At 37.2% G+C, this 24340-nt stretch overlaps 1 protein-coding gene across 3 annotated transcripts in view; it reads left to right on the top strand.

The window, feature by feature from the left end:
- The window catches only part of SMARCA2 (SWI/SNF related BAF chromatin remodeling complex subunit ATPase 2), a gene marked incomplete at its 5' end in the record, with an annotated part of 94772 nt that overhangs the window by 4568 nt on the left and 65864 nt on the right, over window positions 1-24340 (top strand). Inside the window, 8 exons of one of the 3 annotated variants that reach the window (XM_079548347.1) lie at window positions 994-1117; window positions 10326-10634; window positions 11467-11535; window positions 12445-12694; window positions 17634-17760; window positions 18959-19132; window positions 19371-19544; window positions 22531-22701. In XM_079548347.1, the coding sequence (XP_079404473.1) occupies window positions 994-1117; window positions 10326-10634; window positions 11467-11535; window positions 12445-12694; window positions 17634-17760; window positions 18959-19132; window positions 19371-19544; window positions 22531-22701 (1398 nt within the window). Of the gene's footprint in view, window positions 1-993; window positions 1118-10325; window positions 10656-11433; window positions 11536-12375; window positions 12695-17633; window positions 17761-18958; window positions 19133-19370; window positions 19545-22530; window positions 22702-24340 lie in introns of all 3 variants that reach the window. The other 2 variants (XM_079548346.1, XM_079548345.1) reach the window with 2 other exon arrangements.

The raw sequence follows: 24340 nt of genomic DNA, 5'->3' as shown, positions 1-24340 counted from the left end.
CAAACTCATGTACTCAAAAATAGTGTATCAGGTTTTTTTTCTGATACAAGTTTATTTCACAAGTGTTTTTGTTCTGGCATGATTAAACATCCTATTGAAACACAATTCCAAATTGCCTTGCAAATGAAGTTATCTGAAGTTATCAGTGAGTAAGAAGAATCTCATTTCATTTTAGGGACCTTGTGTAATTTTTGTTCTCAGGTAAACCTTTTTAGTTTTCTTTTTCTTCTCATACCACTTTTTGCCTTATTCTCATACTTGGAATTTGACAGTTTCTATTAAGGAACAATTTCCAGTGCACTGCATGCCTCCAGCATGTTTTTCTGACCCCAAGCTGTATTCTCTGCACCGTCTTTGGAAGACATTTGGCCCTGTTCTGCATACCAAATACCATGGTAACTGTAGTTCTTGAGTGAATAAAGTATCAGGAACTGTATAGAGCTCAAGTATTTGTGTAGAACCTTGTCTCTCATTCCTTGATTGCCTTAACCTCTTCTTTGCAGGCAAAACTAGGGAACCTCTAGCAATTATATCTTTGTGTTTGAAGAGAAAAAGCGTTTGGGGCATTCCAGTAGAGCAGAGATAGAAAGGGCAAAGTTTGGGCTAAAAATAGCTCAAGCCAAGCCACAGGCTGTACTTTAACAAGTTGGTGTGTGTTACACCACTTTGTAATATGAGACCAGTGCCGTTCATGTGCTTGTATGTGGGCAGTTTGCCTCCCTGGCGTTTCCAAACAGATCCTAAGGAGGGGGGAAGAAAAAAGTCAAAAAAAGATATGGACAGGGAACAAACGAGCAGTCCAGTGGTGCTTTGTGCTTTCCAAAATGTTTGACTCCAGGGGTAAATGTGTCAGCTGAATTTATTTGAATGACAGTTAAGAAAAGTTTGTACTTCTCTGTTTTGTATTTACTTAGGTTTTGAGTTAAATTCCTTTGGATTTTTGTAGTGAACTTGTGTATTGTTTCTGTTTAAATACTTATTTTGTTTTCACAGACCATTGATGGCTTACATGAGAAAGGAATGGTTGAAGACGTTCATTGTGGCTCCATGAAGACTATGCGACCTCCTCACCCTGGGATGGGCCCACCTCAGAGTCCAATGGACCAGCATAGCCAAGGTTCATACATACTATGCATGCTATATGAATTTGAGGCTGCATTGTGCTGCAGAGAGTCAGTAGTTCCATGGAATAGTTTTCTAATTATTTTCATTCATCTTTGCTTGGAAAAATTTAGCTCAAATCAGGCAGCAAGGTGAATAACATCCTGTCTGGAGTTCTTATTGGTCATGTATTGGAAAAAAGAAGAAAGGCGTTTCCTTAAGGTTCAACTCCATGGCTAGGGCAAATAATTGGAGTAAGTCTTTTACAGATGTTAGCTTTTGTCTGTTAAACAGATGCGGCTAAATTGAAGTGCAATAGAATATTATCTGTTTTATTCTGTTGATGAAGGAATGGTAAGAGAAGAATCCAAGCAAACCTGAAGAAGTCTCCTTTAGTATATGTGTTGTTTGGTCAGGGCCTGATCAAACTATTTGCCCATTATTTTTTTATGTCAGAAAATAGGAACACCTTTTACTATATTGCTACTTATCTTTATGTCATTTAGCATAAAAGGGCTTGCATTTTGTAAGCAGCTCAGTATGCTGGAGATTTATCTGGTAACATCTGGCAGTATTAATTAGTTCAGCAGATAGACTTGGTATATTGTAGAGTTAATGTATTACTGTAACGCCTGAAGAATCCCACCTGAAGTTGAGATTCTGATTTGATACACATTTGATATATTAAGGTATGTTATTGTTTGCTGTGTTTACACATTTATTACAGAGTAAGAAAAATGCTGGAAGGATAAAATAGATATAGGCTAACAAAATGATTTTACCTGGATTACTTTGTGGCTTTGCAGTTTACTGTGACCCTAGTGGCTAATGCATCATTGGAGTCTCCATCTTGGACCTTCAACACCATGAAGTATTGTTTTCCAATTTCATTGTTTAGTATCAGTTAACTGAAAAATAACTTCTACCAGGACAAATTATCCATTGATTAAAACATTTGCACTGACTTCAGTCGCATAAAAGCAGAATCACTTGAGAGCAAAATATTGAATGACTTTGTATTCACATTCATTGTTTTGCTTGTAATGAAACTGTTGCTTGAAATGATCAGAACATTTGAAAGTGAGCAATGGGTCCAGTTCAAACATAGTTGGTTCAAATATACAGCAACAAAAATTGCGAATACTGCAAATATAGAAAACTAAGTTATCTTCTGTGCCAGCTGAGATCAGACTTCTCAACTGTGGTGTTCTGCAACAGATCATCGTATTAGTAGTATCTGTGGCAGCTTAAAAATTTCAGATTCTTGCTCTCTCCTTGTTGTATGTCAGCAATGGTTGCAAGGTGAATCAAGAACACTGGAGTTCTCACCTGAGTAGGCTTTTTCAAGAAATAGTTTTTTAAAAAAACCAAACCTCCAAAACATTAATATTTAAAGTACTCCATGTTAGTGAGGAGCTTTTCAGCTTTCTTTGCCTGTTTGCCATCTGTTTTTCTTCTAATATGATTGTTTTTTCATGAATGAGATTGGTAGCAGTAGAAGCTCTTACGGGTGATGGGAAGATCTTGTGTGCTGACCTAGTATGTGTATTTCCATGATAGAAAATCACACTTCTTGATAGCCCTCCAACATGTAGTATCCTACTTTCAGTCTGATATACCAGGCAATTAGAGTTGTATTTCCACAACCTCTGAGAAGGTAGGATATGTAGTAAAAGAGACTTTAAAAAAAGAGAGAAGTAAAAAGTAAAAGTAACCCTTCTCCCCATGAGTGCCCACGCTAGAGGGAGCAATGTGAGTTTTCTACAAATACATGGAGAGATGAGTAGTGAATCTTCTAATTTGGACAAAATCTGCAGTTATGCTTGGTATGTTATTAGAAACCAATATTTATGGTATAACATACACTTGGAGATTTTGGTGTAGTAGCTTGAGTTTCCATATGTAGTTTTAACAAGATGCAAATCAAGTAGAAATTATACGTTATTGGTTCTAGGTCTCTCTCTTTTTTTTTTTCTTTTCCATGGTTTATTGCTTGTAGGCTTGAAATCAAAGTAGGTGAATACATGTAATGATTACTGTTATTTTCGAAAGTTCAGTGGAAAGTAGCTGAAGATGCTCAGAACACTAGGGAATGGGTGACTCTGGACTTCTGCAATTAGTTTAAACATGTAAGCAGAATGGTTACATGTCATTGTTAGCTTAGCATTGATTCTAGGTAAAATAAAGAGTATTGTTTGTCTTTCAATTTTGTATGGCTGCCTATGATGCAGGCCATTGGAAACAGTTTTATTGAAAAATCAGTACTGTCAAACAAATATACTGTCATTTTTCTGGGGACTGTAAACTAGGTTGATTTATTAAATTATAAACAGATGCAGAATAGTATTTTTACAGTGAGTAGCACAATCAGACTTAGCCCATGTAATGGTAAAGCTAGTAGTAGTATGACAGGCACAGCTTGGATGGTCTAATATACTTACAAAAGGTGCCTGGATTGCTACTCTCTTGCAGCAGTTTAAGAGATGAATAGCACTGTATAAAATCAATATAAGTTCTATTAAATATATTAAACTTGTTAAATGTTAGGTTATAAAACTCTGTTACTAGAAGTTGGTCATCCTATTGGGAATATTTCTAGTTCATTTTGTGGGTCTGTGTTTGGTTCAGTGCTATCAAAATATATAGGCTCTGAAAGTGATGCCTTCTATTTATTTGCTACAGCAAATACAAGAACATAATAACACTGTTTGATAGAGCAAACTCTCAGCTACAAAATACTGTTTTTCAGTATAGTCAGCACCATTAGCTGTGCATTTTTGCCAGCAGTGAACAAGCGCACACATGCTGTGCTCATCAAAATCTGTACCAGCAGAGGTGACTCACTGTTTCGCAGCTGCTCTGACAGTTCCATTGTTAGAAAAATGTTGCCTGTGCAGTCCATATTTCATCGGCTCAAACAGATGGAAGTCAGAAGGCACCAAGTCTGGACTGTGATGTGGGTGTGGTAGGACAGCCCAGTAAAAACTGGCAGTATGTTCCATGATATTTAAACTGGTATAGGGCCTGCATTACTGTGTTGCAAGAGAAAGGATGTCTTCTCTGGCCTGACTCTGGAAGTTGGGGCTTTCAGCTTAGTCAGTGCTGTGATGCAGCGTTCAGAGCTGGTGGTTTGTCCAGGTTCCGTGAAGTCTGGAAGCACCATCCCTTTCCTGTCCCAAAGGCAGTGAACATCACTTTACCCACTGAGGACTGCATCCTGAACTTTTTCTTTGGTGGGGAATTCACACATTTCCACTCCATGGGCTGCTGTTTTGATTCTAGCTCATGGTGGTGACACCACATCTCATCACTGGTAGTAATGTGATCCAGGAAACTGTCACCTTCAGATTCATATTGGTTCTGCAGATCCTGACAAACTTACAAACAGTGTTAATTCTTTTTCTGTCTGAGCATTTGTTGGCCTAGTGCAAACTTTGTGATATTCCAATGTTGCCATCGTTATTTACCGTGCATTGAAACCAATATTCACCTCTGTACACAGTCCTGTTTGTAATCTCCAGATTTAAATGGATGGCTTGATCCAGATGCTTTTCATTCTGTGATGTGACATTTGTGCGTGGCCATTTGAAATGTGGCTTGTCTTCCACATCCCTTTTGCCACAGCTTAAACATATGACCCACTGCCTCACTCACACTCACTGTTTCTCCATAAGTGTTCAGCAAGTGTCTATGAATGTCAGCGGGTACCTTTTGTTTTTTTTTTCCTGCATGGAGGAATTCAGTGACATACTTTTGCTTTATCTGTACTTCCATGTCAGATGCTATTATGTCATACTGCCCTTCTGCTGCCACCTGTTGCATGGCAACAACATGTAATGGAATATTGGTGAGAAGACTATCTCTTCTGCTGGTACCATCAACATCCACCTCTGGCATTGTGAGCCAACATAATAAAATAGGAGGCATAACTTTTGGAGCACTTCTATTTGTCAGTGATCTGGAAATAAGTACAAAATCAGTGCTGATAGCTGTCTTTTGTGTATGAGGTGTAGAATTATGTCATAGGAAGCAACGATGCTGAAAAATGTTCTGGTTGCTCTGGCAGAATTTGATGTGTGTTCCTGTATACAGTGCTTGAAACTATGAAATGGAATGTAGTGCATGCACCCAGGAGCAAGAATAAATTGGATGAAATGTTCTATCACATTACATTATAATACCTGCAGTTAACAACAATGTTGAGAAATATTTAAAGTAGTATCAAATGTTTGGAGCATCTGTCATATGAAGAGAAGCTAAGTGATACCTCATACAGTCAGCAAAAGGAGCAAAAAGAGAGAGCCACATTCTTTGCTGTGATGCCCAGTGGCAGAACAGGAGGCAAAACGCACAAATGGAAATCTACAAAGTTCCACCGGAATGTAAGAAAACAATTTTTAACTGTAGGGGTGGCTGAATAGTGACACTGTTATCCATGGAGATTGTCTAATACCTATTCATGGAGATAATCTCCAAACCCTTCTGGACATGTTACTGGGCAGCTTGATGCATCTGACCCTGCTTGAGCAGGTGATTGGGCTAGGTAATCTTGGAAAGTCTTTTCCAGCCTTAAGGATTCCATATAATGGTGTCTTGAGTAGAAAATACATAAAAGAGTGATTCTGAAACTTGGAAAACTTGCATTTTTGCTTAGAGAATGGTGAGCTGCATTTTTTTTAAATTTTTGATCAATTTCCTCATTTCCACATTTCCACATTTACATGTGGAATGTAATGGATGACTCAAAAAAATACAGGCAAATTCACGTTTTATGAATTCAGACTATATTAAAAATCTGCCTCTTGTTTGAAGAAGATTATTAACTTTTGGGACAAGGATTACCCAAATATTTGTGGTAGGTTTTATGTCACTTGAAATGTAAGTCCGTGGTACATGTCTTCCTGATAAATTCTGTAACCCAAAGGGCGGGAATTGTTGTAGACGGTGAAGGCTTTAATTCTGTCTTATTCATGTAAAGTAGACTGCAATAACCATAGGTCAGATATCTGTGAACCTGTGAAGAGAGTCCAAGATTCTGAGGAGAGCTGTGAAGCTAGAGAAGGAAACAGTGGTTTTACTTCTTGGTGAATAGGAAAGTGGATTGTGAATTTGTGATAAATGCATGGACAGTCCTTCTGTATGTGGTGTATGGTTAGAAGTGATCACAAAATCAGATTTAATCTAAACTAAAGTGTTCCAATTAAAACCTTTTTTTTAAAAAAAGAACTTTCAAAAGCATGCATGCACTTTAAAAAACAAAAAAACAAAAAACCAAAAAAACGACCAACAACACAAAATGCATAAATAAATACATAAAATGTTCAAATCTGCATTTCACTGGAAAATGTACACCCACAATTTCACTGTACACCCACAATTTTGAGGATCTAGAAAATGTGCATGTAAATATGGATTATAATTAGAAATAAATTGAACTGCACATATGGTTGTACATATATATGATCTGTGTAATCTGAACATGTGCTGCAAATGAACAATCTTGAAATGAGGATCGTGAACTTAGAGCAAGTCAGGACAGAATTTTCAAGGTAATGATTATTACAGTCTATGAAGAAACAAAAAGTGGATCCTTTTTGAGGTGATGAGGTTTACCTTGATGAGTAAGTCAAAAACATTTCTAAATTAAATGTGTCGTTTTGCTCATAAACACCTATTTTCTGTTTCCGTGAGAGTCACTAGTCTGAGATTTTTGAATTTATTTATTTACTTTTTAAACTAATTATAATTACTAAAACATGCACCCTTATTATTTAGATTCTGGATTTTTTACTTTCTTGATGTTCAATGGTAAGCTGGTCATGCAGAAATAATCTCTTGCAGGTTGGGACAGTTTGTTACATTTTTGTTGCAGTCATACTACAACACCATTGCTTACCAATGTTGGACACCAATTTGTAGGCGACCTGTATATCTCCTCAACAGTTACTGCTGGTATCTGTCTCCTCAACAGTTACTGCTTTCCACTGCCAAATTTTAGAAAGGGTAGCATTCCTGACTATTTCCAGCGTCCAGTTTTCTTTTCTTGAAGTCAAGCACAATGATGTCCTTGTTTTAGTCTTAAAACCCTTATTTTAATGCTAATAGATTAAATAGGAAGGGAAGTCCATTGCTCTGACTTCATAGTTGGCTGTTTAAATAATAATCTTACCGCATTTAACTGAATTTGGGCTGTTAATGTTTTCAGCTTATGTGAATGAACACTGCTGGAAGTGTCTATATTGATACTGGAAGTATTTACTTTATTTGTTCTAAAATTTACTTTAAATTGTTAAAATGGTAAACAGACTTACCCAGAAAATTAAATGTATGTTTAGATTTATTTTGTAAGAGGAATGAGAAGAATCTGCAAAAAGAAGCCTGGTGTTTGTGTGATGGAGGCTATATAAAGTGGACCAAAACTGGAGATACAGTGACTCTCAATAAAGCCAAGTGCAGGATGCTGCACTTAGGCTGGGGCAATCCCAGGTGTTTATACAAACTGGGGAAAGATCTCCCTGAGAGCAGCCCTGTGGAGAAGGACTTGGGGGTCCTGGTGGACAGGAAGCCGGACATGAACCAGCATTGTGCGCCTGCAGCCTGGAAGGCCAACTGTATCTGGGCTGCATTAGAAAGGGGTGGCCAGCAGGGAGAGGGAGGTGATTGTCCCCTGGCTCCTGTGAGGCCACATCTGGAGTACTGCGTCCAGGCCTGGGGCCTCGGGCACCAGAAAGACACAGAGCTGTTGGAATGGGCTCAGAGGAGGGCCACTAAGATGATCAGAAGGCTGGGAGTACCTCTTCTGTGAGGAAAGGTTGAGGGAACTGGGCTTGTCTAGCTTGGTGCAGAAAAGGCTCTGGGGAGACCTTATTGTGGCTTTCCAGTGCATGAGGGGAGCGTATAAACAGGAAGGGGAATGACTGTTTACAACAGTGGATAGAGATAGGAGAAGGAGGAATGGTTTCAAACTGAGACAGGGGAGGTTTAGATTAGATATTAGGAGGAAGTTTTTCACTCAGAGGGTGGTGACACACTGGAACAAATTGCCCAGTGAGGTTGTGGATGCCTCATCCCTGGAGGCATTCAAGACCAGGCTGGATGTGGCTCAGGGCAGCCTGGTCTAGCAACCTGGTTGGCGACCCTGCACGTAGCAGGGGGGTTGAAACTAGATAATCACTGGTTATTTTTAACCCAGGCCATTCTAGGCTTCTATGATAATTTCCTGTGTTTTCCTGGTATCGAGAGTAAAAGTAAAATGCAGTTAGTCTAACATGGGAGTGGCACACAGACCAATTTTGAATAGCTCAGGTGGTTTAAATTGCTATTAGTAGGTGCAAGCATAAGAACTGCAGGCATTCAAGGTTCTGGGACCTAACCTATGTATACTTTTAATCACTGATTGGTATTTGTTGAAGTTTGTATTAAGATAGTTTACAGAATTCATCAAGATTTTATAATTTCACAAATCATGTTCATTGTCCCTACTGTTTTTAAATTAACTGCATTTTGCTTTCCAATAAGTTTTAAAGATGAAAGAAGATGTGTTGGGTCATCTTACCATCTGCCTGCCAGCGTATGACCTCAAAACAGTTTATTTCTCCAGCCCTGGTTTTAAATGATTTTTGCACCCAACTTCCTATTTTTGAATTTGGTGAGTTTTGAAAGGAAGATCTGTGTCAGTGAGTAGGTGTTCTTTGTCTTTTTCTTGGTTGAGAGAACTGACCACTCTATCAGCAGGAAAGCCTTATTCATTTCTCATCATAAAAAAAATTAAAAATGGTAGCCTTGGTCTGGCATAATCACTGTATGTTCTAAAATATTATACATTCTTGTTATTTATTGAGCTTATACTTGATTCTTGTATTTAAAAAAATAAAATTAATGGATGGCTGAAATGACCATTAAGGTAAATACCATACTGAACTAAATTTCTATGATTTTTTCTGTATCTTAAATAAAATTCTCTTACCTTCTTTTGTAAGCGTGTAAACTTCTTATTCTGTTTGGCAGAAAGATTTTACATGTATGATCCTTTGATACTTTAATCATTTGTCCTAATTTTTAGTGAAAGTCAAGATTTCTTTTAAATATTTCATCATTTGAAGCGATAAAAAATGAGGTTCAAGTGCCATTTGATTCAGGATTTTGCTTGTTCTCTTGGAGCTTCATTTGAGTCCTGCCATTTCAGCAGCTTTTTCTTAAGGGATGTTTTATGTTGGCAGTTGAGGTTCCAGTTCCATGATAGGCATCCATAGAAAGAGACATTCAATGTTCTTTGTCTTATACAAAGGTTTAGTCTTTGTCAATTAAGAAGCAGTCATATATAAACTAAATACTTCCTATTTTTGTGTTTGGAGAGTTTTGCAAGGAAAGTCTGTGTCAGTGAATAGGTGTTCTTTGATGCATATGCATTAAAAAAAAAAAACAACACAAACCTTAAAACATCAAGCTGCAAAATATACAGTGAACTAGAATCATAGAATCCTTAGAGTTGGAAGGAATACCAAAAGGTCATCTAGTCTAATTTGCTTGCAACAGACAGGGATGTCCACAGCTAAATCAAGTTGCTCAGAGCCCTCAACTGGCCACCCATCACCTCTCTGTGCAACCTGTTCCAATGCCTTGCCACCCTCACTATAGAATATTTTTTCCTTATATCCAGCCTATATCTACTCTCTTTAAGTTTGAAGTAATTTCCCCTTGTTATGTTGCAACAGACCATGCTGAAGAGTCTGTCCCCTTCTTTCCCGTAACCCCTTTTTAGATACTGAAAAGCTGCTCTCAGGTTCATTGGAGCCTTTTCTTGTCCAGGCTGGACTGCCCCAGCCGTCTCAGCCTGTCCTCATAGGAGAGGTCTGGATCCCTTGGATCATTTCTGTGGCCCTTATCTGGATGCACTCCAACAGGATTATGTCTCTTCTAAGTCTAGTCTAGAACTAGTCTGCCATTCTGATGCCTCTTTGTGTATTTCACAAGTTAAAGTTTGTCATGCTCCAAGTATGAGGAAAATTGTTCTTTTTAGGAACATTCGAATCACAGAACCGTAACGGCTCAAGCAACAGCTCATGTAGCTAATTTCAGGTGGCACCTTGTTCTTGCAGAAAATATTACAACCATCCTGACTTGAGAAAGCTGTTTTTATACCTTGTGTACTGCCAAAGAAATGTGATGGAATACAGGTGTGACTAGCTGGGGTGCTAAACTTGTGATCATCTCATTTGTTTTAGGTTATATGTCTCCACACCCGTCTCCACTAGGAGCACCAGAGCATGTATCCAGTCCAATGTCCGGAGGAGGTCCAACTCCACCCCAGATGACTCCCAGCCAGCCAGGACCTATTATACCTGGGGACCCGCAAGTTATGAGTCAACCCAACAGAGGTCCCTCCCCTTTCAGCCCTGTACAGCTGCACCAACTTCGGGCTCAGATTCTAGCATACAAAATGTTAGCTAGAGGTCAGCCTTTGCCAGAAAATCTCCAGCTTGCTGTTCAGGGAAAGCGAACCCTTCCTGGCATTCAACAACAGCAGCCTCCCAGTGCCTTCAACAGACAGTCTGGTAAATGCAGCTAGGCTTTGTGTCATTGCACGAGTAATTCTTGAAGTTCTACCTGTGGAATGTTACAGAAGCATGGTGTTCATGATTATAATTTGGGTCAGCATTCTGAACTTCTATTATTGAGGAAGTGCATAGAACCTACCTATTATTAATAGAATATTGTACACAGACATAGAAGTGTCCACCTCAATTATACCTGACGTTTTTGAGTGTTAATCATAGTTTATTGATCACAATTTTACTCTTCTTAGAGTAATTTCCAGTTTCCTGTTATTATGCGGTAAAAACAGATAGAAAATTTGGAGCAGGTGAAACTAAAACGAACTGTTGAGTACGTAAAAGGAAAGTAAAATTCTCTTTATTAGTCTTTCTCTTCCAATGATAATAAATCTTACAGGGCAGTAAGCAAAGCACACTTTGGTCTTGAGAAAACTTTGTTAACACCCTATACCTCTTACATCTTCTGAACACTTCCATTATTGAGTGAGTGTTAGAAATTGAGTGCTAAGCTGTTTTTTTTTTGTTAATAATGATTTTAAGTAGTTCATTTTGGTGTGTATCACTTTGCTAACAAGTAGAGATTTTTTTGTTTTTTGTTTTTTAGGATACATGATTTTACCAAGCTTTGTTATATATTTTCTTTCACAGTAAAATTTTCATAAAACCTTATATAATGCACAGAAATACTACTTGCCTGAAAAGGCTAGCATGCTAGAGAGCAGAATAGTTATTGAATGCTTGTTTCTTAATATGATTCTTTCCTCTGTCAAATTGTTAGGTATTGGGATGCATGCAATGAGTGGTGCTGCAGCTGGACCAGGGCCTGCTGCAGGAATACCTGGACATACAGCTTCCATTACTCCTAAAACATGGAATGAAGGTACAGGGGAGCATAAATCTCGTATTATTTTATACACAGAGTTAAGGTGAAACAGAGTAGGTAGAGACCAAGAAAAAGATAGAGGGAAAAAAAAAAGGGAAAGTTAAAAGTAATACAGGCAAAATAGCATGATCTTTATTGTACCTAGGACTTAAATATCAAGGAGAATCAACCATTTATTCATCTATGAATGACCTGGCCAGATGAAGTTATTGCGGTTAGATGGCCTGAACATCAAGCACCTTTTTAAAATCAAAGTGAAATACAGAAGCTGCCTGAGGGACACCCATAAAATATATACTTAAGTGGTATTCTCAGCATGCTTAATTGCAGGAGGCTTGTCTTTCAACTGTATTCTTTGTTGCTGTAAACTCAAGTTTTCAAATTTCAAACTCATACATAGCAGAATGAGGCTTTTTATTTTTTTTAATTCCTTTGAAAGAACAGTGTGGTCTTTGAGATCTAAAGAACATTGTAACATTTTTTTTCACATTTTAGTGTGAGAATAATTTTTGGAATAAAAATATTTAGATTTGGATTTACAGGCTCATTTATGGTTTGAAAGTAGAAGGAGGACTGTATTGAAATTCATTAGAAATTACTAAAAATATATTTTGAATTTATTTTTTAAGAGAAATTTAAAGGTGGATATAGTATTACAGACCAGAATAATTTGTTCCTCACTCAGCAGGAATCTTATACATTGCTGTTGCTCGTGGGTAAATCTGAGGACAGAGAACTGTGACAGTAGATCTTTTTTAAAATACAGAATGAAGTGTATATAAGTGTGTGTTTGTCTGGTGATTTTGAATGTTTTTCTGAACTCACGTTCTTCTGCAGAAATTGTCATTAATTTCTTCCTGTGTTCCATATTTCATGTTAGGAATAAGTATTTTTTTTATGATTCAGGCCAAACTCCAGATATGAGTGTCTCCAGTGCACCGCAGAAACTTCCTGCACCATCTCTGAGTGGGAGGCCTTCTCCTGCCCCTACTGCTGCCCAGCCTGCTGCTGCTATGCCTGGGCCTTCTGTACCACAACCACCACCTGGACAGCCTTCCCCCATTGTTCAGCTGCAGCAAAAGCAGAATCGCATCAGCCCTATTCAAAAGCCACAAGGATTAGACCCTGTTGAAATTCTTCAAGAACGGGAATATAGGTAAAAGTGAATAATATGATTCAAGTATACATGCAGGTTATTTTTCACTTTCTGGACAGGGAGTCCTTGCAATCCAAGGTAGTAGTGACAATCAAGTAAATACAGTATCCAGAGAGGAAGTATGTCGAAGAAATGTAGAAACATCACACTAGAAGATAATCTAATTCCATCTCAGTTTAGAAAGTAGGAAAGTGTGTTAGTATCACTGCAAACCAACTAAGTTTAAAGCAGGCTCAGGAACTCTGCTTGGCTACTGTATTAATGGACGCTTCAAAAGACAAAAGTTAGGAAATCTAAATCCTCGTAATCTACAGAGAAACAAATTTAGTGTGGGAAGTTTTCAAAATTACAAATGAGTTATAAAGGGAATAATGGAAGTCAAAAGGCTAATAAAAGTTAGTGGCTAGAGAAAATTTTATTAGTGTGATCATGAACTTGGCTGAACTCCAAAGAGTAAGGAGATCAAAAGCAAGGTTAAAGAAGAGGTTACCAGGAAACCATGGTCTTAAAAGTTGCCTCCCGTGTGCCTCAATTCGTTGATGATTTATATTCATATAAATTATAGAGGATAACATTTCTTTCAGAATTAGATAAAGACTTCTCTAGCTTTTTGCCTGTCATCAAGACCCTTAAGACATCAATAGTTAGCCTGGAGAATCCGCAGGGCAAGAAGGGTCTAGACCTGCACCTGAACTGTTTCTAATCATTATCCATTGGTGATAAGAGACCACACAGCATGTTTTCTTGGTTTGAACTGATAGAACATTTTCCAATTACTGTAATAATGAGTTTCTAACAGAAAGGTAGCCAAAAAGAATGATGATCGTGCTGAAGACAGGCTTAATGGCTTTCACTTTCTGAAGGTAAAGCACCATGAAGTTGTTTAGTATGTGGTACTATGCTCAGAATACAGGCTTTGATCACAGAAAAGCTTTCAATTTCTACATAAAATAATACTTAAGTAATTTTATGTCATATCATTGTTGTAGTTCTTTTTTTTTTAACCTTAGGCCATTGCTATTTCAATGTTTTATTGCTGTTTTCTAAAATGTTTTCCAGTAAGTAAAACACAGAATTATGCAGTTCCACAGTTCCTCTAAGAGAATGACTGTAGCACTAACCTGATCCAAGAATCATGTAATCAATACAGTGCAACCATTTTTGCATAAGTTATCTCAAATTTTTTAGTCTTTCTAGCCCTGTTCTGTTGCACTGTTTATGCCAAACTATTATGACTTAGTATGCATGAGCAGAAGAAATAGGAATTGGCAGAAAATAAGTGTTATATTCAATATTTAGAACTGACTGTAGATACAGCATATTTATCAGGTTCTAAATATCTGAATCTTTGTGATGGTGGAAGTGAAGTGGAAGTTTGATAGGAATTCTGTAAAAGTACAGTTTCATTTTTACTCTTTACAGTAATTTTTAGATAGTGACCCAAGCTTTTTTAATCTTGAGTGTTCCTAGAAGTTAGTTTTCTTTGCATACCGGAGTACTTGTAACTTCTGGAATTTTTTTCATTCATAGGGAAGTTCAATGCAGAAACATGAACTATTCACACTTTACAGTACAAAGCTTGTATCCTGATAACCTTTGAAGTTAGTGACGGTTTTATGAAACTTTTGCCTCTTAAGTTCTCTCAGTAGTTAACTTTTCTGATAAAGCTTTATGCTCTTCAGTACCTAGAAAATGAAATGAGTTTTTAATGAACAAACAGAATTACAACATAGACGTTTTAGTGATCTGTATTTCGAAAGACAGACCAAAAAGGTATTCTGATTTGTTGCGGAAGGCTGAGCTTTGAATCTGACCAGAACTGGAATTCTTTACAACTATTGTATTTACTCTGTGACCTGGATCGTACGGGAACACAGTTTCACATTAATTTACTGCTAATTCGTCAGGGTCATGATAAAAGTTAATTACTATGGTGTTTGACCATTGTTTTCAGGGCACATACTTCTTACTTGGTTAACAGCTGACTTTTGGAGGAGGATATAAACTACTGTATACACATTTCCATGTTTTTATGGATCATTTATATGGTTCATGTATTAGAGTGTGTCTTACTTGCACACAATATAATATTGTAAATGTGAAATACACCGAAATACACTGAAGAAATTACATCTGATAGTTTATTTCAGTGACAGAGATTTTTTTTTTTCCCTTCCTCACTACTGGGAAATCATGTAGTTTGACAATTCATCAAGTAAGCACTTGAAAATAAGATACAGAGATCCTATCCATTAACCACATGTTAAATTGACTAACACGGATAGAGAAGTGGTTATGGATCAGTAACATATTGATGGGTTGAAAAGGCTTTAAGACTGGTGTAACATCAGCATACTACTTCTTCTCTCTGAAGGTCCTTGATCTTAATTATTAAAAAAAGGGTTCTGGCATAAATTAACAAAGGGAAGGAAAATGGGAGTTAATATTGTTAAATTCACGTGACTGGGCCAGAAAGCTGTTTGTGGTATGTGTTAAATTGGTATTACTTGATAACTGTTGTTAATCTCTGTATGACTAATGGTGGATGAAGAGGAACCCAGATATTTAAAATTCTGATTAATGCAGGAAGTTTAAAGTATTGGGATGTGCAGAACTGTTAAGCTTGTGGTCTTTGAAATCCTGTTGAAGTGATAAGTTCATGTTGTGCTCTTATAAAATTCTTTGCCCTCTCTTTAAAATAAGTACTGCTTTTCCATTTTAGTGAGTATATTTTTTAATATTACTAACCAGTGTATTCTAGAGTTACTCTGTTATGTGGAAAGGCTTTTTTCCACATTCTCAGTGCTAATTAAAAGAAAAAAAACCAGTGTCCTGTAGACTGTCACTAGCTTCTTTTTGTTACCTGCAAAGTCCCTGTTTCGTATGTCATCTGCAAGAGAGGCTGGAATGCACAAACATAACCTCTGTAGTTGACCTTGGTTAATGAGGAAGATGTGTACATCGTTTAATTGCAAAGGGATCTCCTTGTAGATGTGTAAACTGCTTTCTGCATCAGTGAAGATAGATAGCTGAGTGGCAAAGAATAATTAAATGTATCATTTAAGTAAGATGAGATTACACTAGTAAAAGTCATGTGGAAAACTTCTTTCCTTGGGTTACATTGACTTTATAGTCATTAGTATTTTTCAAGACAGACAGGAACAGTCCGAGAAAATGCAGTCATTCTCTTTAAAGACTTGAATGTGGCTGTAATTGTGAAATGGTTCAAGTAGTTAGGACATTTGCTTGAGGTGAGGTGGCTACCATGAAATTCTTTCTAAAATCCTCCCGACTTATTCAGGAAAATGCTATTCTTGTTAGTACCCAAGATGATATGGTTAATGCTTCTGAGAGAATGTGAAATAAAATCGACAAGTAAATGCCTTTTTTTTATTTAATATGTAACCCATCTGGCTCCCGTTTTTCATTACTCTTCCTTATATGTGGTCTAGATTTTCATTAACATGTACTGTTTTTTTTGACCAGGACTTTATTTCAAGAACAGACCAGGTTTTGTGTGAGTTAGTGAGTGTGTTAGTGAGTAAATGTGAGTAGTGGCTAAAAATGCTGTTTTTTGGTTTTTCTTTTTCCCTGTTTTTTCTCTGTGGCTGGATTGTAAAAGGACAGTAATTACACATGGAAGAGAGTAAGTGTAGTTATGTGTAGCTTAGTGTAAACCTCTCTTTTTCATGTAATTTGGAGAAATTTGAAGATGAGCTTGGAATTAGTAAGCAGCCTTGTGAATGAGAAAGAAAATGGCTAGCTGTGTGAAGTCTTTTATACAAGGTGGATTGCTTAGAGTGATAACAGGACACAACAGCTCACTGTAAGCTTGCATTATATTTTGTCACATCTCGAGAGAGTTGTACATTTGGATTTTTTAGGATCGATTTACATGATAGAAATACAAACTCCAGCCAGCTTTTGCTTTTGCTTTACTTTATACTCTGCAAACTTCTGGAGGTACTTTAAACTATTTTATTTCCAGTGGTAGCCTAACAAAACAATTCTTAAAGAATTAGTAAGTGAACATTCCACTTCATATTTGTTTGCAAAAACGGTTAATCCATTTAGTTACCTAAACTTAAACAATGATAGGAAGCGGCCTGATTAATTTTTGTGCTTGTCCTTGTTTATTGAGCAAGAAGGAACACCCAATGCCAACAAAAAAGAATGAAAATAATAAACTGAAAATGTGTTCAGTACTCAGTTGTTTTACTTCATCCACAGCTAAGAAGAGTATTTTGGAAAGATTGTGTCTTCTTTACTGACTAAATTTCATTGAAGTCAGTGAAACCAGAATTGGGCTGTAATTGTCCTGTAAGAGAACATTTCAGAAACATTGCAGCTGTTTGAGAAGTTATGATCCATAATTGCATGCACATGCAACTTTTGGTTGACTTAGAATTTTTGGGTCTGCTATTTTAGTGCCTGGCAAAATTCGTAGTTCACAAGGATACTTGTAGGTAAAACTCACAAGAACCATGTAACTATTGGCTTCCTGATCTCGCTTGTCAGTGTGAAAAATATAGTAAAACAAGGTCATTCTGACTTCTGGTCCATTGTTCTCTCTTTTGAATTTGCAAATGAGTGCAAAAGAAAATTGTAAGGGGAGAGTACACGAAACTGTACCCATCAAAGAAACCTGAAAACAATTGTATCTGATACAGGTAAGAAGCATTCTCTAGGTTGCTTTCCGCACCTACCCTCTTAGTCAAAATTTAAAGAAGGGCCTAGGATTAAATCCAGTGTGTGGTAATTCAAAGCAGTTAAGTTTATCAAATGTCACTTCCATTTTTGCAAAATCCTCATGGTTCAGAAGCAAGTACTAGAAGCCAAATAACTATCTGAGATAAATTGCTTATTTTTACTGTATTGGTTTGTATGTATTACGATACAGATTTCTCTGGGCGACTTATGCAATTTTCTGTTTACTTAGGCTTCAAGCACGAATTGCTCACAGAATCCAGGAACTGGAAAACTTGCCAGGCTCTCTGCCCCCTGATCTGCGAACCAAAGCGACGGTGGAGTTGAAGGCACTTAGGTTACTGAATTTCCAGCGCCAGGTAATGCCTTTTTCTTAATGAAAATTGTGTGAGATTATAACCAGACATGTTCATGTAATACAGGATGAACTGGCAAGAGAATCTGTAATAGTACTAAGCCTGAAAATGGGATTTTGTGTGAGAACAAACTTAAATTATGAGCATGTAGTAGAAATGTTTAACTTAGACTTTGTTTTCTTATTATAAATGTGCAAGTATCCTTTCTCTCTCCTGCTTTTTCTTACATTTTAAAATGTAACCAAAGAAATGTACCTTTCATAAAGAGGCATATGGTGGCACAAAGAGGAAATGGTGAGAAGAAGTTGCAAACACATTTCCAACACAAATCCCAGCAGATTACTATTTCTGGACATTCTTTGTGCTTGTCATGAGTTCCTTCGTTTTGGGAAGAATTGTATGGTGATGGTGGTGTGTGGTTTTTCACTGTGATATGTTCTGAGAGTTCTACTGCCGCACGTAAGCTTTGGTCTTACTGATTTAATTTTCATACTTAAGAGAGAAGTTTGATCTTAAGTGCATGCATAAGCAAATGAATTTCAGAAAGGGATAAACTGTGGTAGGTTCTCATGGACTTCATGTCATTATTTTGTTGTCATTATTATTGTCATTATTTTTTTTTTTCAACTAGTTTTCAGAAGTAGGCGTGTAATTTGACAAGTTTGGAAAAAATACTTCCTGGCAGAAGTCTTTGACAGTAGTTGTCCTCTGATGTCTGAGTCTTTCTTGCTGCTGTCCTGGCACTCCTTCGTAATGAAGTTTTGTCAGAGGACATATTAAAAGCAGCAGGCTCTCTTTGCTGCAGTGCTGTGACTGTGGCTGTACTGTTCCAAGCCTTCGGTATTTCTCTCTTTCTTCTGTCCCCGTTGTAGTCATCAATACTCTGAAAAACATGTTATATGTGTTTTACATTTGTGTTTTATGAACCTTGTCTAGCTTTTATCTTGAAACAGAACAATGATTTGTGGTATCTTGTTAAGAAGAAATGATGTATGATGAACTCTTTTGTCATCCTTTGGGGGGTTATGAGTTTTATAGAGACAAACATATCTATTGCAGCTGACTAATGCTGGATGTCTTTAGAACTATAATATAAAAGAAGGAGGAGGCTGGGAGGTCCCCTGTTCTTTTTTCATGTATTAAACCTTTTTTTTTTTTTTTTTTTTTTTTTTAATGTGTTTTCTTTTTCTCTCACTGGTAGTTGAGACAAGAGGTAGTAGCCTGCATGCGTCGTGATACAACGCTGGAGACAGCACTGAACTCCAAAGCCTACAAACGAAGCAAGCGCCAGACTTTGAGGGAGGCCCGTATGACAGAAAAGCTTGAGAAACAGCAGAAGATAGAACAGGAGAGGAAGCGTAGACAGAAGCATCAGGTATTTTAACTTACAAGCTGTTTCCCTGGTCACAGAAATTTACCTTTCTTTATTCTGTTGGTCTTACCTGTTACTTACTTTATTCACCTTTGGAGTTTTTAAGAAACAAAAAACAGAACAAAACACCTCAAAATCATGTACTAAATAATTGGAAAATGGTGAGGTTAGACCTCCTATGTTCTTGATTTCAAATCCTGTACTTTGTCCAGGTCCTACACTTACTTGTTTCTCCTTCTAGGAATACCTGAATAGCATATTGCAACATGCTAAAGACTTCAAGGAGTACCATCGGTCAGTGGCTGGCAAAATTCAGAAACTTTCTAAAGCTGTGGCAACTTGGCATGCCAACACTGAACGTGAACAGAAGAAAGAAACTGAGAGAATTGAGAAAGAAAGAATGAGGAGACTAATGGTAAGGATTGGAAGGACGGGTATGATTATTTTAGTGAAAATCACTTGTTTTTAATATGTATCCTTTTCATATCTCATAGACAGTCTCAGATACTCAGATCTTTTCTTTGCAGACTAAAACCTCTGTGACTTAATAAGTATAAATCTGAAACTGATATACTTTGATTATGTGTTTTTAAGTATGGTAATCAGTGTGACACTGTTCATTTCAGTTTTTAGCAGATCTTTTTTTTTTGTCTTCTGTCTACCAGCTTGAAAACTTAGCACAGCCACTGCATCGCTTAATCTCATTAACGTAATGAACTAGCATTTTGCAGAATTGCATGGTTATTGGTCCTCTATATAAATATTGAAGTTGATTTCTAGTTTTATAGTTTTGGAGATTCCACATGATTAGTTTGTTTGTGGTATTGCCCACCAACTTTTATATAAAACTGATTTCACATGCAAAAATACATAACCCATAATAGTAAATAATGCATGTAGCTCGAGAATGAGTGACAGTAAGCTCTACCCGTTAGTGCTCCAGGACCCCTTTGTGTTCTTTTATGATTTTTTCTTCTCTTACCTACACATACTATCAGTATCCTTTTTTAAGATACCATAGAATGATTTTGTGTGCAGTTGTATTGCCAGAATGCTGTGGAACTGTTGAGTGGGCTGTCAACATTTCTGGGGTTAAAATAATTCTGGATTGTAAAGTGTAGACATATTAATGTTCGTGTGTGCAAGCATATTAGAAACTAGGACTGGAAAGATTTCTTCGAGACATTTGTTAGCTCTGTTCTAACATTATTAGCACTTCACCAGCAGAACTGAATAGGAATTGACATGTTTTTGAAATGATGCTAGTGAAAAAAAACAGTAGGTATCTAAAGTGGGTGCAGATGGAAACATAATTTCATGTATTTCTTATCCGAAATCTATTTCCGCCATGAGTTAAGGACTGTACAGTTTACTTTTAAAAATCACAAGACAATATGTAGAAACTATTAAATAGAAAAATATTAAAAACTTAAAAATGAAAACATGTGCAAAATGCAAAGAAGGACTCTCTTAAGAGAAGAAGAATTGTTTAGACAGTAGGGTATTTCTAAAGTTTATATACTAACTTGCACTGTAGAGCATTTTTATAATTAGAGATAGTTGTCAGAAGTCTGTGTACTCAGCTATTAAAATATTGATTTGTAAAGGAAAAAAAGAACTAATTGAAAAATAGCATTGTAATGCTTTAAAAAATCCTCAGTGTATCATTGAGGCTAGGCTTCAATCAGTCTAATGTACAATACGGTAAAGAAAAAAGATCTCCACTACGAGAAAAATGAAGTAGAATCACATGTCTGCAAATGACACAGGATGCCAGTGCTTCCAAACACCAGTTATTTCTCATAAAGCTACTTTGCCAAAGACTGTGGTTGAGCATTTAACTTAGTTATAGGACTTCATAGGTACTTTCAGTTTAGGGATTTGCCCTCGCAAGTATTTGCCTGACTGCTCAGTTAAGTTCTCCTGTAGCAAACTGTGTTCTGTTAATTGGGTTGCTTTGCCTGTTCAGTTTCAGTCCCATTGTGGTATGTTGCAGTACTCTAAAAAGAACTAAATGGAAGTTCAGCTGCTGATTCCTATACTCTTTCTCTAGGCATGAGGTAAACGCAATTCCTGTCTTTGAAAAGACAGTTGTAGGAGACTTGCCAAGTTGCTTCAGGACAGTTGCTAGTGAGGTTCCATGGGGCTACATTTGAGGTCCTGCTATCTTCAATGCTTTTTTTTTTTTTTTTCCCAATCCTGATCGGGATTCAGGACTTGAATACTAAGTGCATTTGCAGATGATACTCAATTAGGGGAACCTGTAGACTCCTCCAAGGGTAGTGAGGCCTTGTGGAGAGAGCTTGACAAATGGGAGGGCTGGGCAGTCATCAACTGCATAAAGTAAAGCAAGTGCTGGATTCTGCATATGGAACAGGACAATTCTGAATGTATGTCCAGAATGGGTGATGAGAGGCTGGAGAACAGATCACAGAAAAAAGTCCAGTAATTCTGGTTGACAGCAAGTTGAATGAGTTGAATGTGAGTCAACAGTGTGTATTTTTTTTAAATTATTTTAATTTCTTTTCACTTTTAGAACTGTTGTAGATTTTTCAATAATTACTGTGTGATAATTGGATATGTCTAGAGTCATATAATTCCTAGATTCCAGAGTGACTCAGGCTGGCCAGGAACTTAGGATGTTTCTAGTCCAGCCTCCTTCCCAAAATAGATTTAGCATCAAGGTCAAACTGGGTTGCCCAAGTCTTTTTTCAGTCATGTCTTGTAAACTTCTAATATTTAGAAATGGTACAACTTCTCTGGGCCTCTGTTGTGCAGCGTTTCTGGAGAAAAAAGTGCCTTCTAAAATCCAGCATCAGCCACCACTGTTTCAAATTCAATCACTATCTTCCATGCTGAGGTTGGGAAATTTCAAGCATTGTCTGCATGTCGTCTGAAAAGCAGAAGCAGGTGGGGATTATCACGTGCTGTGATTTTTGGCAAGATTCCTGCTAATATAGTCCAGAATTCTGTAGACCTCTGCTGTTGCACCACATTGCCAAATCAATGTTTGTATAAATGGACGTGTATATCCTTTATTGTGCAGCTGTTTGCCTGTCCGTGTTGTTTGAACTTCATCAGGTTCCTCTTGTCCCATTGTTTTGCCTGTTCAGGTCCTTCTGAAAGGCAGCGCAACCCTTGAAGTTATTGACTAATGTCCTTAGTTCTGTGTCACATGCAAACTTAACTAGGGTCCCCTTCATCTTTTAGTCTGGGTCATTGGTAGAAGTTTGAAACATGTGCCTTAGGTAGACAATTGTCCTCCAGGTATGGTATGACTCTCTGGGCCTACTTTCTGGTGGACTCTCTGTCCACGTACGCAAATCATGATATAACCAAAATAGCACATGATTTTTAAGATAGGTATTATCAATTGGATAATGTGTGTTTCATATTCCTAGGCTGAAGATGAAGAAGGCTACCGTAAGCTGATTGACCAAAAGAAAGATAGACGCCTGGCCTACCTATTGCAGCAGACAGATGAGTATGTTGCTAACTTGACTAATCTGGTATGGGAACATAAACAGGCACAAGCAGCCAAAGAGAAGAAGAAGAGGAGGAGAAGAAAGAAGGCAAGTAATTACACTTGGCCTTTTTCTGCAATGTTGTCTTCAAATCCAATTTTAGTTGTTTACTTCCTAAACTTGGCTCAGTCCATCTTATAGGTACACTGAAAATAACTAGGGAGAACTTCGTGCCAGTAGCATGTTCATTGTGCATTCTTACAATTTAATTGAAGCTTTTAAAAATTATCTTTGTATGGCTGGTTGTGAAAACTGAACAGTGTTATTTCTGAAAAAATAATTTTGTGTGTGAAAGGATAATTCAGTAATGATTTGTCATTTTGTGACCTCTGAGTATCTTCTATTTCTTGCAGGATTGTTTAGAGGATTTTTATAATCCATTTCCATGCCTGACTTGCTACTAATTACTGATAAAAGTATAAACATTGTATCTGCATTGTTCACATGCAGCATGCTTAGCCTGATGATAAATAGCACTGACTGAAAAATGATAGTTCTGGAGATTAATTACCTCAAATATACTCTGTGGTTTCTTCTGTCACCCTCCAGAATGTCTGTACTTTTTTTTGAGCATAAATTTTTAACGTATACAAAGTCCCCTACGTCTGTAGTCAAGATACAACTTAAATGGAGTTGTTGACCTGTACAGTGAGAACAGACTTGATTTAGTATATTCACAGTAAAAATTCATTGTAGAAACAGAATCATAGACTCATTTCAGTTAAAAGGCACCTTTCAAGGTCATCTAGTCCAACTTCCTTGCAATGAACATGGATATCTGCAGCTAGATCAGGTTGCTTGGAGGTCCTGTCTAGCCTGACTTTGAGTGTCTCCAGAAATGGGGCATCCACCACCTCTCTGGGCAACCAGTGCCAATCCCTCACCACCCTTATTATAAGAAACATCTTTCTTATATCCAGTCTAAATCTCCCCTCCTTTAGTTTGAAACACTTTCCCCTAGTCCTGTCACAGCAAATCCTGCTACAGAGTCTGTCCTTTTCTTTATTACAGCTCCCCTTGGAGCCTTCTTTTCTCTAGGCTGACCAACCCCAGCTCTCTCAGTCTGTCCTCATAGAAGAGGAGTTTCATCTCTTGGCTCATTTTTTGGTGCTCTAATAGGTTTACATCTCTCCTGTACTGAGGAGACAGTCTAGTGTGTACATTTACTACTATAACAAAATGTTTGAATTCCTTTGATAATGTGTTGAGCTGTTTGTCTCCGTGATTCTCAGTTTAGCTATGTATGAGGAACAAAGTATCTTACAGCAGTGTCAATAAAGACATGATTTTCTTTCACTGAAGTAAAATGTCAGTGTGTTACAGTGCTTATTAATGTCCAGGCCTTTCTTGACCTAAAACCTAATGAAAGATTAGCAATAAAATATCTGAGCTCTTAATAGTTGTTTTTAATTATCCTCTTTCCATCAAACTTTTGCTCATCTGTTAGGAATACAGGAGAGTGCATGCAGATATTACTCTTTTACTGACTTAGAATTCTGTGAATTTGTTATTGCATGGCTACAGCATGCATTGAAGTTGGTGTCTGCTGTGTCTTTTTCCTAGTCTTTTGTTGTTTTTCCTAGTTTTTTCATATGTGCCCATAAGTGCTTCATAATCTAAATAAAGTGAAAATTAATCTATGAGCACCCATGGTTATTTGTTTCATACAGAGAAATGAATGAAAAGA

Source organism: Tetrao urogallus (genome assembly GCF_951394365.1).
Source record: "Tetrao urogallus genome assembly, chromosome: Z".
NCBI lineage: Eukaryota > Metazoa > Chordata > Aves > Galliformes > Phasianidae > Tetrao > Tetrao urogallus.
Note: the sequence above shows the minus strand (reverse complement) of the source record. Positions and strands in the feature narration are given on the sequence as shown.